Source organism: Acomys russatus, chromosome 4 (assembly GCF_903995435.1).
Source record: "Acomys russatus chromosome 4, mAcoRus1.1, whole genome shotgun sequence".
Lineage (NCBI taxonomy): Eukaryota > Metazoa > Chordata > Mammalia > Rodentia > Muridae > Acomys > Acomys russatus.
In genome coordinates, this window is record NC_067140.1 from 16,078,679 (window position 1) to 16,095,310 (window position 16,632).

The 16,632-nt window shown below is 52.1% G+C and overlaps 1 protein-coding gene across 1 annotated transcript in view; it reads right to left on the reverse strand.

Annotated features, from left to right (window-relative positions):
- Prex1 (phosphatidylinositol-3,4,5-trisphosphate dependent Rac exchange factor 1) overlaps nucleotides 1–16,632 on the reverse strand; it is a 151,972-nt gene that overhangs the window by 40,004 nt on the left and 95,336 nt on the right. The window contains exons 7-11 of the mRNA XM_051143817.1: nucleotides 15,268–15,401; nucleotides 10,262–10,380; nucleotides 8,883–9,032; nucleotides 6,901–7,048; nucleotides 684–784 (exon numbers count right to left, since the gene is read on the reverse strand). Coding sequence (XP_050999774.1) covers nucleotides 684–784; nucleotides 6,901–7,048; nucleotides 8,883–9,032; nucleotides 10,262–10,380; nucleotides 15,268–15,401 — 652 coding nt within the window. The remainder of the gene's footprint in view (nucleotides 1–683; nucleotides 785–6,900; nucleotides 7,049–8,882; nucleotides 9,033–10,261; nucleotides 10,381–15,267; nucleotides 15,402–16,632) is intronic.

Here is a 16,632-nt window from a genome sequence, read left to right on the forward strand (position 1 = left end):
CACCCATGCCACACCTGCTCCCACTCCCATGCCACACACCTGCTTCTACTCCCATGCCACACCTGCTCCCACTCCATGCCACACACCTGCTTCCACTCCCATGCCACACCTGCTCCCACTCATCATGCCACACACCTGCTTTTACTTCCATGCCACACCTGCTCCCACTCCATGCCACATACCTGCTCCCACTCACCATGTCACACACCTGCTTCCACTCATCATGCCACACACCTGCTTCCACTCATCATGCCACACACCTGCTCCCACATCCATGCCCCACCTGCTTCCACTCCCATGCCACACCTGCTCCCATTCACCATGCCACACACCTGCTTCTACTTCCATGCCACACCTGCTCCCACTCCATGCTACACACCTGCTTCCACTCCCATGCCACACCTGCTCCCATTCATCATGCCACACACCTGCTTCTATTCCCATGCCACACCTGCTCCCACACCCATGCCACATCTGCTCTCACTCCCATGCCACACCTGTTCCCACTCCCATGCCATACCTGCTTCCACTCCATGCTACACACCTGCTTCCACTCCCATGCCACACCTGCTTCCACTCACCATGCCACACCTGCTCCCACTCACCATGCCACACACCTGCTTCCACTTCCGTGCCACACACCTGCCTGTCCCCACTCCCATGCCACACCTGCTTCTACTCACCATGGTGGATGATACCGTTCTCCAACAGGGCTTGGCCCAAATTGACCCCTTCTTCTGTCTTGCTGATCTCACCAATTTCCAGGAGCCAGGAGACAAACTCACTGCCAGAAACGAAAGATGCGATGAGATGGTCCCCAGCCCTGGAACCAGAACCAAGCTGGCCTAGCCCTGACCAACACAGTAAATACAGGCCCAGCAGCCATAGCCTAAGAAATCGTGACAAGGCTTGTTTGTGCCTTTCAGGTGGCTAAAACCAATCACAGGTCTGCCTCATCCACTCATGAATGGAAGTTGGGTGGGTGGACGGATGAGTGGATGGGTGGCAGGCAGAAGAATGGATGGGTGACAAACAGATGAATGGACGAGTGACAGGAAGATAAATGGATGAATGGCAGGCAGATGAATGGATGAGCAGATGGGAGCATGTTTAGATGCATGGTAGCTGCTTGGTAGATGGAGGAATGAGTGTGGGAATGAATGAATGACAGACAGATGGGTGGGTGGGAGGATGATGTGCCGGTGGGTAGAGAGATGCTTAGATAGAAAAGTGAAAGGATAGACAGATGGTTAATGAATGAATAATGGATGGATGAGTAGGTAGGCTATGGATGGATGGATAGATGATGAGTGAATGGATGATGGACAGAGAACAGATGGTAGACAGGTAGTGGGTAAGTACGAGTAGGTAGACAACTCCATGCTGCATCTGTGGATGGAGGATAAGCCAATGGATGTATGCTGGGTTGTGTGGCATTTAGGTAAATGTAAAGAATGGACAGATGGATGTACCATCAGAGAGATCAATGCTGGATGGATGGGCAGATGTGGAGGTTGTGGGGGATGCTGAGAGCATGGTGGAGTTAGGGTATGGGTAGCTAGATGGGGGGTCTAGATACTAGATGTGTGTGTGTGTATATGTGTATGTATGTATGTATGTCGATGAGACACACAATAAGCAGGGGACAATCCCAAGCCTGGAAAGTGGACTGGAGAGTCAGGGAAGGCCAAGTGGCTCACATCTCATCCTCTCTGTCCTCGCAATGCTCCGATAGGCATCCCCATTACTCAGAAGGAAATTAAACTCTGCCTCAACTATCCCACACATCTACCCAGAAATATGTACCTTCATCAGCCACTCCCAACTCCACGCCTAGAACACCATCCCCAGACCAGTTTTCTCTGCTGAATCCCCATACTCTGTGCTTTAGATCCCTTGCTCTCTTCTCAAATCATAGCAGCAGCAGCACCAGCACCACCACCACCACCAGCACCACCACCCTAGACTCCATCATGCCCTTGGGCCTTTGCAATCGTTCTCCCGTCTACCTAGCAATGGCTTTCCCTGGCTCTTCTTTCCATGCGTCCTCTCCCAAGGGGCAACCATCCATACCACACCCAGGGAAGCCCCTGCCCAACAACCTGCCCATCCCAATTATGCTTCCTTTTTGCACCAAGTCCTCTGCAGTGATGGGCTCACAGATTCATGTGTGTGTTTATCAGCCCCCTCTCCACAAAGACACCCAGAATGTAACCCGTGGATGACAGGCGCTGGCCTTACTCATGGCTCTTTTCCATGCTACACTTTGAGGCTCGAGAGTCCTGCACTCAACAAGTGAAGAATGAGCAAGAAGGGATGTTCTGAGGTTGGCAGGAAGATTGGGGGCACAAATGAGACAACAGGCAGCTTTTCTGGCTCTAAGTGATGGCCCAGGGGTCAGACTCAGCCAGGCCTCTGAGGTCCCAGCCTCTGTGGCCTCTTGAGCTCAGCACAGATTTCAGCCCACTGGAGTCAGCGGAAGAGGGTGAGCCTGGAGCAGGCAGCGCCCACCAGCGTGGCCAGCAGTGCCCAGCCCCCTTTATGGAAACCAGCTGTCCCACCTCCAGTTACAGCAGGGAATGCTATTTTTAGCTTTTCGTGCTGGCAAAGGAAGGGCCTGCCCTTATGTAGGTAGCAGCCTTGTGAGGTATTCAGAAAGTCCACGAGGTGGGAAAGAAACAGGTACATTTCTGGCACCCTGTGTGGGAACTTTCCAGGTTCTGTGTCCCCTTAACCACGAACCCCCACACCCCCACTCCATTGTTCTCAGAGTCCCAACTCTCCAGGCAAGGCGGAAACTGCCAGCAATCCCAAAAGGCAAACAGATGTTGATGTGCCCACTCTCAGAGGCTGAAGGCCGGAGACCCAGCACAAGGCTGCTCACCAGCTGTCCTATCCAGGGCCACCTCTGGCAGGGATCAACAGCCTTGTGGCCGGAGTGGGAACAGGAAGTATCCCAGAGTGGCTGCAGGGGCAGAAAACAGGCAAGGAACAGAAGAGAGCAGTTGAATCCCACGCTGGATCTTGCTACCCTTTAGCTTGTGGGGCAAAGTAAAGCAAAAACAGTCCCTATCTGGGGAACAAGAGGCGGCCAGATGCAGCTGGACAGGGCGCAGCTGGCAACTGGTTTGCTTAGGGACGCCTGGAAGTAGTGGGTGGACTTCTTAATCCTGTGAAACTTTAAGCTGGGACCCAGGAGGGAAGCCAGATAAAGTTAATCTCTTCTGACGCAGAAACCTCGAACACTGAGCAAGGGGTGCTGGCCAGGAGTCGAGTGTGCCAAGCCAGTCAAAGTGGAAGCCATTGCTCAAAGAGCCCACCACGGCCCTGTGGGCCCAGCTCTTTAAGAGAGACGAAGAAACTTGATATTTCCTAGGAAGCTCCCAGCTGTTAAAATGCTGGTGTCTAACACACAATTTTCTGAACCCCGGCCCCAGGCTTCTACTTGTATTGGACCAGCAGGGTCTCAAGTGGAGGAGGGCTGTGCCAAGCTGGACATCAGCGTGCACGGAAGAAAGCTAAGATTTGACAGTAGCTCTGGGTTGGGTTATGAAGGACAACAAGGCCGAAGCTTCCAGGAAGATGTTGCTATAGCAGTGGGAGGCACTGAGACAAAGCGTGGGTGAGACCAAATGGAGTCCACTGACAGCTAGGCCATGGCAGCTTCCCTTTTCCCTCTTTCTTGCCCAATAGACACCGTTGACCAGTGCTGCAGGTCAAGGCCAAGGCTGGGTACAGAGGCAGCCTGGGCACATCTCTGCCACTCTTGCCACCTGATTGGATATTCCATGTACCACACAGTCCCCAGAACAAACATTTTTCTGCCTGTCACCTACATGAGCCAAGACCACCAGTGCCAGGGGACTGATACACAATCTGTGAGCCCCATGTACAAAGTCCTTGCCAATGTCCATGGTGATTTAGAGTTTTACGTGGGTGCTGGGTATCTGAGCTCAGGTCCTCCTGCTTGCACACTGAGACACCTCCCAGGTCCTGACGAGTCTTTATGCATTTTCTGTGGTTGACTGGTTACTCTTTGAGACAGGATCTTGCTAAGTCTCACAGGCCTACCTTGAACACTTACTGCTCATACCTCGGCTTCATGAGTGACAGGATTGCAGGTGCCTCTGTAGCTGGTCTGATCTCTGTTGCATGTGACTGTGCACACAGAGCTGCTGCAGCAAAGCCTCCTACTCCGGAGCTCCGGATGTGCAGATATTAACAAGCTCTCTCTCTAATCGCCATCAAGGGTGGCAGCAAATGCTTTTACCTTCCAGGAAACTTTCCCAAACTGCCTGACATACCTTGTCTTAAGTGGTCGCGAGCTCTCACAACCCATCTCTCACCCCTACTGAGCCTCCCAGAGCACCTAAAGCCTGACCCCTGACCCAGTGCCGCCAGATGCAGCATCACTAACTTCTGGACCTTGTGTCAACACTTGCCGACTCAGGACTCCTGCCACTCCAGTGCCATGGCTCACAGAAGCCACCAGACTCTTGCATCTGCTGTGCCCTAGCCAGGCATGCTGTTCCTCAGGTCTTCCTGTGGCTGATGCATCTCATTCAGGTCTTGATTAAAACGTAACCTCTGATAAGAGGACTATCTTACCCATCCTGGCTGAATCAATTCCACAACTCTCTGCTTCGCAACACTCCACAACTGCCTTGCAGCATTCAGAGGCCCAGTGGGTCCTTCCTTAAACTGTCCCCTTGCCTACTGACTGATTCCTGTAGGAGCAGTCATCTCCCTGTGGGCAGGAAGTTTGTCTGTTCACTTCCCTGCTGCCTGCTGGCAACAGGAAGAAAGGACGGACGGAAGGAAGGAAGGAAGGAAGGAAGGAAGGAAGGAAGGAAGGAAGGAAGGAAGGAATTTTTGTCTCTTTGGCTAATCTGAGGATGCTGGAAGGTTGGTGCACAGACACACACACATACACACACACACACACACAGAGACAGAGTCAGAGACAGAGACAGAGAGAGTATGCTCTCCCACAGTACACAGATTTTAATCACTAAAATGTAAAGTCTATTTGTTTCTGAGTAGGCCACAAACTGGCCACTTTACACCTGACCGCATGGCCCAGCAAAAGTCCTCACCGCTCTGCGAGCACCATGCTGAGCACCTCTGCATTCATGCTGCATTCCAATAGGGCCCTCCACCCTTTCTCCTTCCTTAATTATTATTAATTGAGACCCAGGGACATAACTCAGGGCCCAACATTATGCGAAAGAAGGTAGGGGAATATGACATGGGGGTCCCAGTCTGACTCAAAGCTCGGCCTTAAAATGTTATGAAAATAAACACGACACTCGGCAACCAGGGAGTCCCTGTCCAGTAGCAGACAGGTGAGGAAAAAGCAGGAACTGAGGAACAGTGAAAATGCTAGAGCGAGATTAAAATGAGCCAGGCACTGAGGCAGCGAAAGAGAACACCAGCTCTGGAGTCACACCGTCCTGAGTCCTGCCTCCCCACTGCCTCAATGTGACTGTGCACAGAACCCTGTCCTCTCTGTGCCTCAGTTTCCTCACCTTTAATATGGGGACAATGGCAGTGGCCTGCCTCATGGCAGTGTGTGAAATTAAAAGCTATGGCCAAATGCAGGTGCCATAGATCAGATTAAGGGCGGGAAGGAACTGTGTCCCAGCCACTTCTTGTTACAGAAGGCTCCTGGAGCTGCACATTGGTAGGGGAGGGGTGTTGAGGAAAGCCAAGCCTGAAGAAGCACATTCTCTTAACAGGAAGTCAGGTCCTCTGGGCCCGTGGCTACATGAGCTGTGCTGCTGGCTGGAGTACAAACGGGCAGCAAGAGAATCTTCTCTAATCCTTCCTGAGGAGCCAGCCTCAGAAGCCTTAATCACAGACAGGTTATCCCTTCCCTTCCGCTGGGCTGGCAGGAGGGCTCTCCGGTACACGCCCCCAGGCGGAAGGGGGAGGAGCTGCTAGAGAAAAGGTTCCTTTGCAGTGGAATCAGGGATTAGCAATGAAACAGCCTTTCCAGCCTCTCAAACTAGCTCCCACAGGCCTCCTGGGCCCAGTTCTCTCCTTTCCACAGAGCCTCAGAGAGGCAGAGCCAGGACTGCTGACCCCCAAGGACAATGGATGGAACAGTCCAAATACCCTGGTTTCCCCATTCCCACAGCCCCCCCACCTCCCTCACCCCTGCCCCCTCCCAAACCCACCCCTGGACTGTTTAACACCGGGCCTCAGGGCCTACCCTGGGCTATCTCCTAGCTCCACAGCCTCCGATGGGCAGCCAACCCCCATGATGGAGATGAATACACAGCAGGGCTTTGTGCTTTCAAACATCTAAAACCAGTTTCCTGACATCCTGCCTCCTGCCTTCCACGCCATCACCTTGATTCCGAGAATTCCCTACCCAGGGGCACCCACCTCTCTAGCAAAGGGCCACAGAGCCTCTGCTCGTCCCTTCCCCCACACTACTGGCCCACATTCCTCTGTGCACATGGTGGCCCACAGGACATCTAAATGCCTGTCCCACACATCAGTCCCCAATCTAGTCTTTTTCTCCCAAGACAATCAACATTATTTCCAGCCTCCTCCAGACTGTGCTGGTCACCGAGCTCCAGCCTGCCTCAGACCTACCCTATCTCATCTCCCTCGTCTTCCAAGTACAGCCCCAGCCGCCTCTGCCTTCCGTGGCAGAACAGAACAGAGATGGGCAGAGTGTGGCCAGCCCACCAAGTCGGTAAGATCCCAGATCCGAGGGAAAGGGAAAGGGAAAGGGAAAGGGAAGGGAAGGGAAGGGAAGGGAAGGGAAGGGAAGGGAAGGGAAGGGAAGGGAAGGGAAGGGAAGGGAAGGGAAGGGAAGGGAAGGGAAGGGAAGGGAAGGGAAGGGAAGGGAAGACGGCCACCTGGGATTGGGACGCAGAAGCCACTCACTTGCCAAGGAAGCACTTGGGCACAGTGCTGAGCTTCCGCCGGCGGTCTTTGATCAAGTTCACCTTCTTGCTCATCATCATATGGTACAACTTCTCCCCCTTCTCCGCAATCATGACGTACGCGTCTCGCTCCATGCCCAGCTTCAGGCCTGCGTGGGGACATGGTTGCCATGGTGGGTACAGAAGGCAGTTGGGGGTTTCTGGTATCCATGCCTCCCACCTCTCACCCTAGCACAGCCACAGAGCACTTCCTGACCCCTGGTCAATGCCACACACACACACTTGCCAGAGACTGCTCAAAAGGACTGAGTGGGGGACCCATGGAGGCTAAGTCCTGGGGTAACTGGTGGTACCTTAATTCAGAGCCAAGCTCCAAAGCCTTGTTCTAGCCCTCCATGCTGCACACACATAGCTCTGGCCCACCATGCCATATACGCTGGGCCCCATCCGTATCTGGACTCATGTGCTCTCTCGGACCCCCATGCCATCCAGACAATAATAGCAACTGTACATAGGTGCTTCACAGCCCCAGATACATGCCCCATGCCCCTCAGAAGAAGAGCCACGGGATTCCCATTTTATAAACGAGAAGCCAGGGCCCAGGGGATGCATGTTGCCTAAACAGAGGAGGTGGTACCAAGTTTTTGCCCCAAGATGCTTGGCTTCGGATCCCGATCTGGGCTCCTCGACCACAGACCACAGTGTGAGCCCGTCCCTGGGTGCCCAGCCCTGAGGTTGAACTTGAGACAGCATTCACTTCTAAGGACAAGGCCCCCTTCGACCACACACACCTCTTAATGACACACACAGTGCTAACCACCTCTCTTGATTCTAACCACAGAAGTACAGATCAGTCCCACCCAGTCAGGCCAACTCCCTGCCCCTACCCCAGTACCGACCCCACCCTGAGCAGTTTCAGAGGTTGAGCCCTTACCTAGCCAAAGGCCAAAGCCAGAGCTTATCTGGCCTCCTGCCATTTTAATATATTCCGCCTTGATATTTTAGATGGGGAACTGCTACCTAAAGGCTCCACTTTCTCTAGAAAACTAGAGACACTGCTGGGAACAGTGACTTGAGGGGTGTGAGGTGGGGAGAGAGGCAGATGGCCTGGACCATGTGTGTAAAGGGCTGGCTTGCAGGACCGTGATGACCTCCTGAACGGAGAGCGGCAGTGAGGGGTTCAGAGGTGGCGCCAAGGGTGTGATTCAGCACCAGGTGGGTGCAGAGAAAGGCAGACTCAAAGGGTGACCGGAGCCATGGCAAACGTGAGGTGTCTATGACGCATTTACCAGCTGAGGTTTCAGGGTCAACAGGATGTGCTTTGGGGGAAACTGAGGCCCAGTTTACTCCTGTGTCAAACCAGGAGTCGGAAGTAGAAACACATGTTGAGTTTGCAAGGCTGGCCAAATCCAAGGCCTTGGGCAGCAGGAAAGAGTCTACTGAGGCTCAGGTGTCTGAAGCAACTTGGCCCAAGCACACCCAAGGCCCTCAAGTTCCCAGTCTGGCAGGCTCTGTACAGAGGCTCAGGGCACAGACATAGCTCAGAGCCCATCCATCCCTGGTCTCTCACCTCAACCCCTGAGCTGTCTTTCTGTGAACCACCTTGGTGACTGTGTTCTATGCCTAACAGGCACCCTGAGGACCATCCCCCAGATTCCTTTTCTTTCTTTCTTTCTTTTTTTTCAGATTCCTTTTCAAGGGACCAGCAAACAGAAACTTGGGCAAGCGCCTGAGCAACAGGGGAAAGAACATGTTGTTTCCAGATGCTCAGGATGAGCAGTAAGCCACCTGGGGTCTGTGGTACAACTGACTGGTCCCTCCAGGTCCCAACACAGTCACAGAGGTCTCCACCTGTCAGGACATCTGCTATGTGTAACCCCAACTCTTCTCCAAGGGACGCAAGTCCCTGCCCTAGACACAGTCCTCCCCCTGGAAGATCCCCGCCATCCTCCTCAGCAGCCCGGGGCCCGTCCAGGCACTCACTCTCACGCTGTTCCCGCTCTCGGATCAGGGCGTCCAGCCACTTCTGCTTCTCCTCCGCCGTCTTGGCCATACACACAAACCACTTGTTCTTGGCCGTGTTGTGGATCTTCCAGCCATTTGTGACAGTGTAGCCATTGCTGTGATAATCGGCTGGTCAGGGGCAGTAGGCAAACGTTGGTCAGTACACAGACAACTACGGAATTCTCAATAGCTCGCAAAATAGCCAGGCTTGGGGAGCTAAACCCCCAACAAGTGCTCCTTCCTGGGTTCCTTATCATGGGCAAAGAAGTCCTGCACAGACTCCTTCCAACATCCTAGTAACACAGGTGTCCTGACCTCTTACGTAGGCACAAACGTAGTAATGGCAGGAGAGGCTTGCTCAGACCTCAGGAAGGCAACCAACCCTCTGTGAAAACATAATGGGGAAACAGCACCTAGGAATATGGGATCCCACCACACCCTGAATCTAAGGCAGGGCCTGCAGATGTGTCAGGGCTCAAAACCACATTAGAACAGGCTTCCACAGACAGGCTCATGAAGCATCTAGAGAGATCCCTGGTCCCAGCAGTGAGTAGCGGAAACTTCCCTAAGCCTGGCCGCCTGCCTATGGGTTGTTCATACAGAAAAAACTCTCCAGCCACAGCAATTAGACTCTACCCAGAGCCATGTGAGGCACGGATGCATCCCAAGGTCAGTACGCTGAGCACAAGAGCAGTGTAAACACAGGCAGGGCACTAGGACCACCTAACTATAAGCATAAAAAAGCATGTACACATAGCCACATACATCTAAAGCCACACTGACTCTAAAAACCAGAGAAATTGAAAGAAAAACTAAGGAGATAATATTTTATTTTTAGACAGTGTCTCACACTATAGACCTGACTGGCCTAGAACTCATTATGCAAATCAGACCAGTCTCAAACTAACAGAAATTAACCTGCCTCTACCTCTCAAGCGCTGGGATTAATGGTATGTACCACCATACACAACATTGTAAAGTAGTTTTAAACAGGAAAAAATAAAATAAAATAGCCTGCATTATAAAAGTACAGATGGTATGGGGCTACAAAAATGGCTCAGCAGTTAAAAGCAATGGCTGCTGTTCTGTATGACCAGGGTTTAGTTCCCAGCACCCACATGGCAGCTCGCAACTGTCTGTAAGAATAAAAAATAAAAATAAAAATAAAAATAAAAATAAAAATAATAATAATAATAATAATAGTAGCCACTTGGTGGAGATGGGGGTGGCACTGTTCTGAGTCCTCAGCTCCAGGGCTATATTTTAAAGTTACACTCAGCTATACAAGAAACGCTCCACATGACACACAGAGTGCCCGGGAAGGAGGGGGAGGGCCAACAGAAAGCAGCAAGGCCTACCTGTGCCATCCTCCACATTCTCCACTTCCATGACTTCAGTGTTGATCCGGCCCCTGAAGATGTATAGGGAGCCATTGATGGACTTGGTCCTCTTGGTCGATTTCTTGCTCCCAGTGACCCTGAAAGACAACAGAAAGTCAGCATTCCCTACAAGGGGCAGCAACACAGAGGGGTGCCCAGGGGCAGAAAGGAGCTGTGGGCTAGGGTAAGGAACATGGGGGCGGGGGTCTGCTGGTGGACAGGTGGCTCGGACGAGTCTCTTCTCTGCTAGTCATGGTTTCTCATCAGGAAAATAGGCCAATAGCTTTGTTGACCTCACAGATCAGCTCTTCAGTTAACAGGGACCTCGTGGGAGACCAACAGGAAGAACAGAAACACAGCACACTGGGCTAGGAAGCAGGAGGGGTGCCCCTGGCACCCATATAACAGATGGTACCTCCTAAATTGAAACGAGAATAATGGAAGGCAGTCAGCCATCCATCTACCCATCTATTTACCGTCTGTCTATCCGCCCAGCATCCATCTATCCACCCACCATCCGTCTATCCACCCACCATCCATCCACATACCTGCAATACATACATCTACCATCCACTTACCTACTATCCATACCTCCACTATTCATATAGCCGTCACACACGTGTGTGCACGCATACACACACGCATGCGTACAAACTCCATTTACTTATGATCTATCATCCATCTACTGACTCACCCAACCATCCATCACCCATCCATCTACAAACCATGTATCTATAATCTACCCACGCATCTAAATCCCATCCGTCCGTCCATTCATTTACCCACAAACTCATTCATTCATTCATCTATCTCATTAACCACCTATGTATACTCTAGCCCTCCCATTCATCCATACAGCCATTCATTCATCTACCTACCTTCCAGCCCAACTCCCCACCTACGTTATCCATCCGCTCACACAGCCATCGCCCCGCCCATCTCACTCACGCTTTCACCTGGGGGAACTCTGTTGCCCATACATTCAGTCGCTGCTGCAGTCTGAACATGGTACACTTCCCATCATCCACTGCCTTCTAAACCCTGATGTTAATTAAGAGTTAGGGGGTTAGGCCTTGAAAGTGGTCTGACCACAGAGGCTGGTGGTCTCACAAATGGGATTAGTGTCTTTTACAAAAAGGCCTTAAAGAGGTACCTCAACCCCCTCCGCCATGCCAGGACACTTTAGAGAGCAGAAGGAAGCCTTGCTGAGCACCAGCCCCCTGTGCCTTACCCTTGGTCTGTTTAGTTTGCATAACTGAAGAAATATGCCCTTTAAGATACCTGGTTAACTTGATGAGCTGGGGTGGGTGAGTGGGGGGTGGGGGCTCGCCTTTTCTGAGGAATAGGGGAGGGGACATGGAGGAGGGACAGTGGGACTTGGAGGAGAGCAGAGAGGGGGTTATAACCTGGATATAAAGTGAATAAATATATAAATTAATAGAACAGATGCCTGGTTAATATTATTTTGTTATGTTCTCCCAAACAAATTAAGGTATCCAACAAAAACCGTCTGGCCAGGGCTTCCTATGGACAGGGTGCCAAGTGAGGGCCCACACATTTAGCAAGTGCTCAGAAATGGCCATTAGGAGCCAGCCACTCTGCTAGGTGCTGGCTCACAGGAAAGCACATAAATCTTGGGGACCTTGTCTTCTGTTGGGGGAAGCAGTATAGAGCACAGAAACAGGCACCAGTCACAGTAAAGGCCCTCTGAGGCTCCTTGACCCAGCAGGTGGACTGCCTTTACCCCGAGCCTGCGAGGACTGTGACAGACCTCTTCTCCACCTGAAGTGAACGTACCACAGCTAGGTAAACAAGACAGTATGTGCACAGAACAAGCTGAGGATCCTGGACCACAAGGTGGCCAGACTTCCAAGGGAACGTAGCCGAAGGTGGGAGTCAAGTGGTGAGGGCTTGAGCAGCAGGGGATGTGTGTGACTGCCGGACACAGGCTCCATGGGCCTGCAACAAGGGACAGGCTCTGTAAGAGAAAGGGACTGTGTGCTTCATCAGGCACTGCCGCCTGAACTCTGCTTTATTACAAACTTACAAGCATGTGTCTATTTGTATATATGCATGGTGAACCCCAGTTCATCTTCCTGCTTCCATGTGCACATGGGTATGCATGTGTGTGCAAGTAGGTATCTGTGTATTTCTGTGTGCATACCTGTGTGTGCAGGTAGGGTGAGGAGTGGGAATGTATGTGTGTACATATGTGTATGAGCATGTGCATGCCAGATATGCGTGTGTGTGTGTGTGTGTGTGTGTGTGTGTGTGTGTGTGTGTATGCAGGTACAAAAATGCGTGGGAATGCATGGGTGTACATGTGTATGGACATGCATCAATTTTTACACAGTTATCTGCTTGTGTGCGTGAGCAGGTGTTTCTGTCTTGTCTGTGGGCACGCACGTGAACGTGTGCACACATATACATCCTGCCAGGTTTGTTTCTCAGAGAACCTCAACTGACAGAACTTTTGATGTCACTTACTGGCAATGAGGAAGAACTGAGGAGATAAAAGTTTGGGACAGGAATGTGGTCATAGAGAAGAGACCTAGCCCTAACCCTAACGTTCAGAATGAGCCTGGCACCATCCCAGCCACTTTACAGTGGCGCCTGGACACATCTTGTTCACTCTGTGAAACACACCCACGGGACAACAGTGCTTCAGCCCCATGTAACAGACATGAATACAGCACTGGGCCACACAGCAGCAGCTTGGCCTCTCAGAACAGAGTGGGAAGCAGTGGGGTATGAGACTCAGCTCCTCTGGGCCTCAGTTTCCCCCACTGTGGACCACCCCTTCCTCCTTTGGTGGTCAAAGGGAGGCCCTGTGCTTTTAACTTAACATGAACAGCCTATGTCACAGAATGTTCCACCCAGACTAGGACCAAGACAGCCAGCAGCTGCCCAGCCACATCAGGTACTTCCTGTGGCCACTCCAGTCAGTCAGGCTCCATCCAGTGGCACCTGACCCTGCCCACAGGGCACTAAGCCTTCTGGCTGTTAATCTAGAGGCGGGACCCTGGCCTCCTGCCTGGTCCTCTCGGGAGATGAATGTGCCCTTTCTCTTGGGCCAGCCCCATATGTCACTAAGGAGGGAGCGGCCTTCATAGAACTTAGTGTGGTCACAGGAAGGCCAGAGACAATCCCTGCAGACACCAAGATGGTGGAAATCACTGCTGTTCCTCCCAGGACAGGTGGCGCAGAGAAAGAAGGGCCTTGCAAGGAAACCAGGGGCTGGGAGTTGTCCAGAGTTGTGAAGGGACATTCTGTTTCCCAAACCCTAGTGCTCTGGGAAAAGTGCCTGTCTCTAGCAGCCAGGGCGGTGAAAGACTGGGGGTGACATTTCACAGCACCCTTAGAAGTGTCAAAGGAGGCCTCTGGGCTAGCCTCAGCAGGATAGGAGACATAAGACAGCAACAGAGATGATCCTTACAGAACAAGCAGGGAAACACACAGAAAAGAGGCAAAACATATCTACACTGGGAAATGACACAAAGGGAGACAGAGGCCTGTGCTGAGAAGGACCAACCCCCAGAACAGAGAAGATGGGACAGTATGAGGGGCCCTGTGTCCTAGGGCTGCCCACCGGTGGATGGTACCAGAAACCCAAGGGTGAGTGCAGGGTCACATTCAGTAGCATCCTGTGTTTTACAAACAAGGAAACTGAGGCACAGGCAGGAGGCATTGTGGAGCTAGTGAAGTGTGGTCAAACTCTGAACTAAACATACAGAGCACAGATGTGGCTCCTGCTGCAGATAGGAAACCGAGGCCACACAGGGCATGTGGAATGACCACCCCGTCCCCTGTGGACAGCTTTGGCCACCATGCCCCCTTGAACACCACAGTCAACGACCCTGACAATGACCAGCCCATACGCTGACCACTATCCACCAGGCCCCAACCTCCTCATACCTTCCCTGTTAGGGAGCCATCCAGCCATCGACCCAGCCACCAACAAACTTGATGCTCAGGCCCCACGCCAACATCAAACAAACCTGCGCCCACCCCACAGCCTATCTCCCCTCAGCTCAGCACCCACACTCTAGCCAACCACCTCCTAACCTCTAACCGGTCAACCACCACTCCCGCACCCCCTATCTACTCTCATTCCCTTTCTCGTCTCCAGCCTTGGCTACACCCTCATCTTCTCCGTCCCTCGTCCTAAGCTCAACAAATTCCTCATCCATTATCCTTCCAGCTTCAGCCTTTCCAACCTCCCTCTTTTTTTGTTGTTCTTTGGGGGGGATTACTTGTTTGTTTGTTTGTTTTTTCGAGATAGGGTCTCTCTGTGTTAGCCTTGGCTGTCCTGGATTCACTTTGTAGACCAGCCTGTCCTCAAACTCACAGAGATCCACCCACCTCTGCCTCCCGGGTGCTGGGATAGAAGGCATGCGCCACCACTGCCTGGCTCCAACCTCCCTCTTTTATCCCCTCCCAACTTCACTCACTCAACTTCAGGCTCAAGAGATCCCTCCTCCACTTCCTCCTCCACTCCCTCCTCCACTCCCTCCTCTATGCAAGCACCTCAGGATGTTGGGGGACTTCCATGACCGTCTAGAGCTATGCAGTGTTCCCAGGTCACAAGGAAAACATGACTGGGACCCTCTGTGGCATAAAGCTAATTCATGAACCACTTCAAAGGCTGAATGTTAATACGCATATGGCAAATTACCTCCTTATTACTTTCTAAAACTTATTCACAGTCACATCTAATTATAATTAGATACAACATGTGTCTTAGGTTGAATTCATCACTAAAATCCAGTTCACCTGTTTCTCTTTATCTTTCTTTTAAAACGTTAATTAACATATACAGCTTATACTCTACATTGATGTAAAATATCTCCCTGAATACTCAGAAGAAAAAGCAAAGCCCGGAGAGGAACATGACAAGCCTGAGGTGTCACCTGGAGGAAGGGGGATTTAGCGTCGGCCTGCCCCAGTGGGTCCCCATGGCAGCCAGCCCCACCCCAGCAGCTCACCTGGATTTCCGCTTGCAGTAGACAAGTAGGTTGTCAAAGAGAAAGAATGCTCTCTCCTGGATGTTGCCTGCAGAGATCTTCAGCAGGGTGCCCTGAAGGAGGAGCTGGGTGCAGATGTCTGTGAGGTTGGAGCCCTGGGAAGGCAATGGAGGGCAGGAATGAGCAGCTGGGAACACCCCTCTTAGTTTCTTCCCTTGCTGCCCAGGAAAAATACCAAATCAAGGGAGAAAGGGCTTATTCCAGCTGCATAGTTCATGGCTACTGTCCAGCGTGACTGGGTGGCCATAGAACAGGAGTCTGAAGCAGTTGGTTGTATCACATACACATTCAGAAAGCAGACAGCCATGGGTGCATGCTGCTGCTTAGCTCTCTTTCTCCATCTGCGCAGTTCAGGATCCCGACTGACCAGGGAAGGGTCCTGACACACTGCAAAGATGGATCGCCCCACATCTGCTAATCCAGGGCAACCTTAGAGGCATGCCCAGAGGCTGATAATTGTTCACAGATTGGAGGCTAGGAGTTATCCCTGTCTCCTAGGTGATTCTAGACCCTGTCAAACTGACAACGCTAACCACCAGGCACCCTTTTCTCCACAGCCCTAAGTCCTTCTCAGCCTCCACAGGCGGATCTCTCAGCAGACAGAAATCAACACAACTTAATGGATCGCTGTGTGGGCCACCTCCATCAGTGGGCTGCATGCCCTTTTACAGGAGACACTTAGGGGTGCAGGGAGCTGTCACACCAATTCATGTGGCTAAAAGCAGGTTCAGAGGTCAGCATTTAGCCCTACGGGGGTTGGGTTTTGTCTGGGTGTCCTACTGTCTGTCTTTCCCCGACAGGTCCAGCACTTCTGTGGGATGCATTGAGATTTCCTGCACCTGACGGCCTTCCCTGGGATGTGGTAGGGGCTCGGCAGATGCCATGTGGGAATGTTAGGGCAGGACTAAGGGAGTGTTGGGTCCAGCCAAGGCTGTAGGTGCACAGGGGGACAGCCTTGGGCATCACCAAGGACTGTGGGATGAGTGCCACATGTTGGAACAACTAACACAAGAGAGTGCGCTGAGCAGCAATAAGTTTGGGACAGAGAATCAGGAAAAGTGTTAAGGAGGGGATCCACAGACAGGGAATCCTCAGAGCCAACACCTAGTGGGTCTGTCTGGAGTCCTGGGAGGGCCATGCCAGGCCACACAGACCCCACGAGTTGAGGAGAGGGAGCTAGACAGAATCATGGCAAGCTCACAGTACCCATTGAGGTAGCCTGGATCCTTGCTCCCCTCAGTTCATCTTAGGGAGCGGGTTTCGCAGACGCTGGCTGCCTGACCAATGAACTACATTCCCCAGCTCCTTCAGTGCCAAGTATGGGCT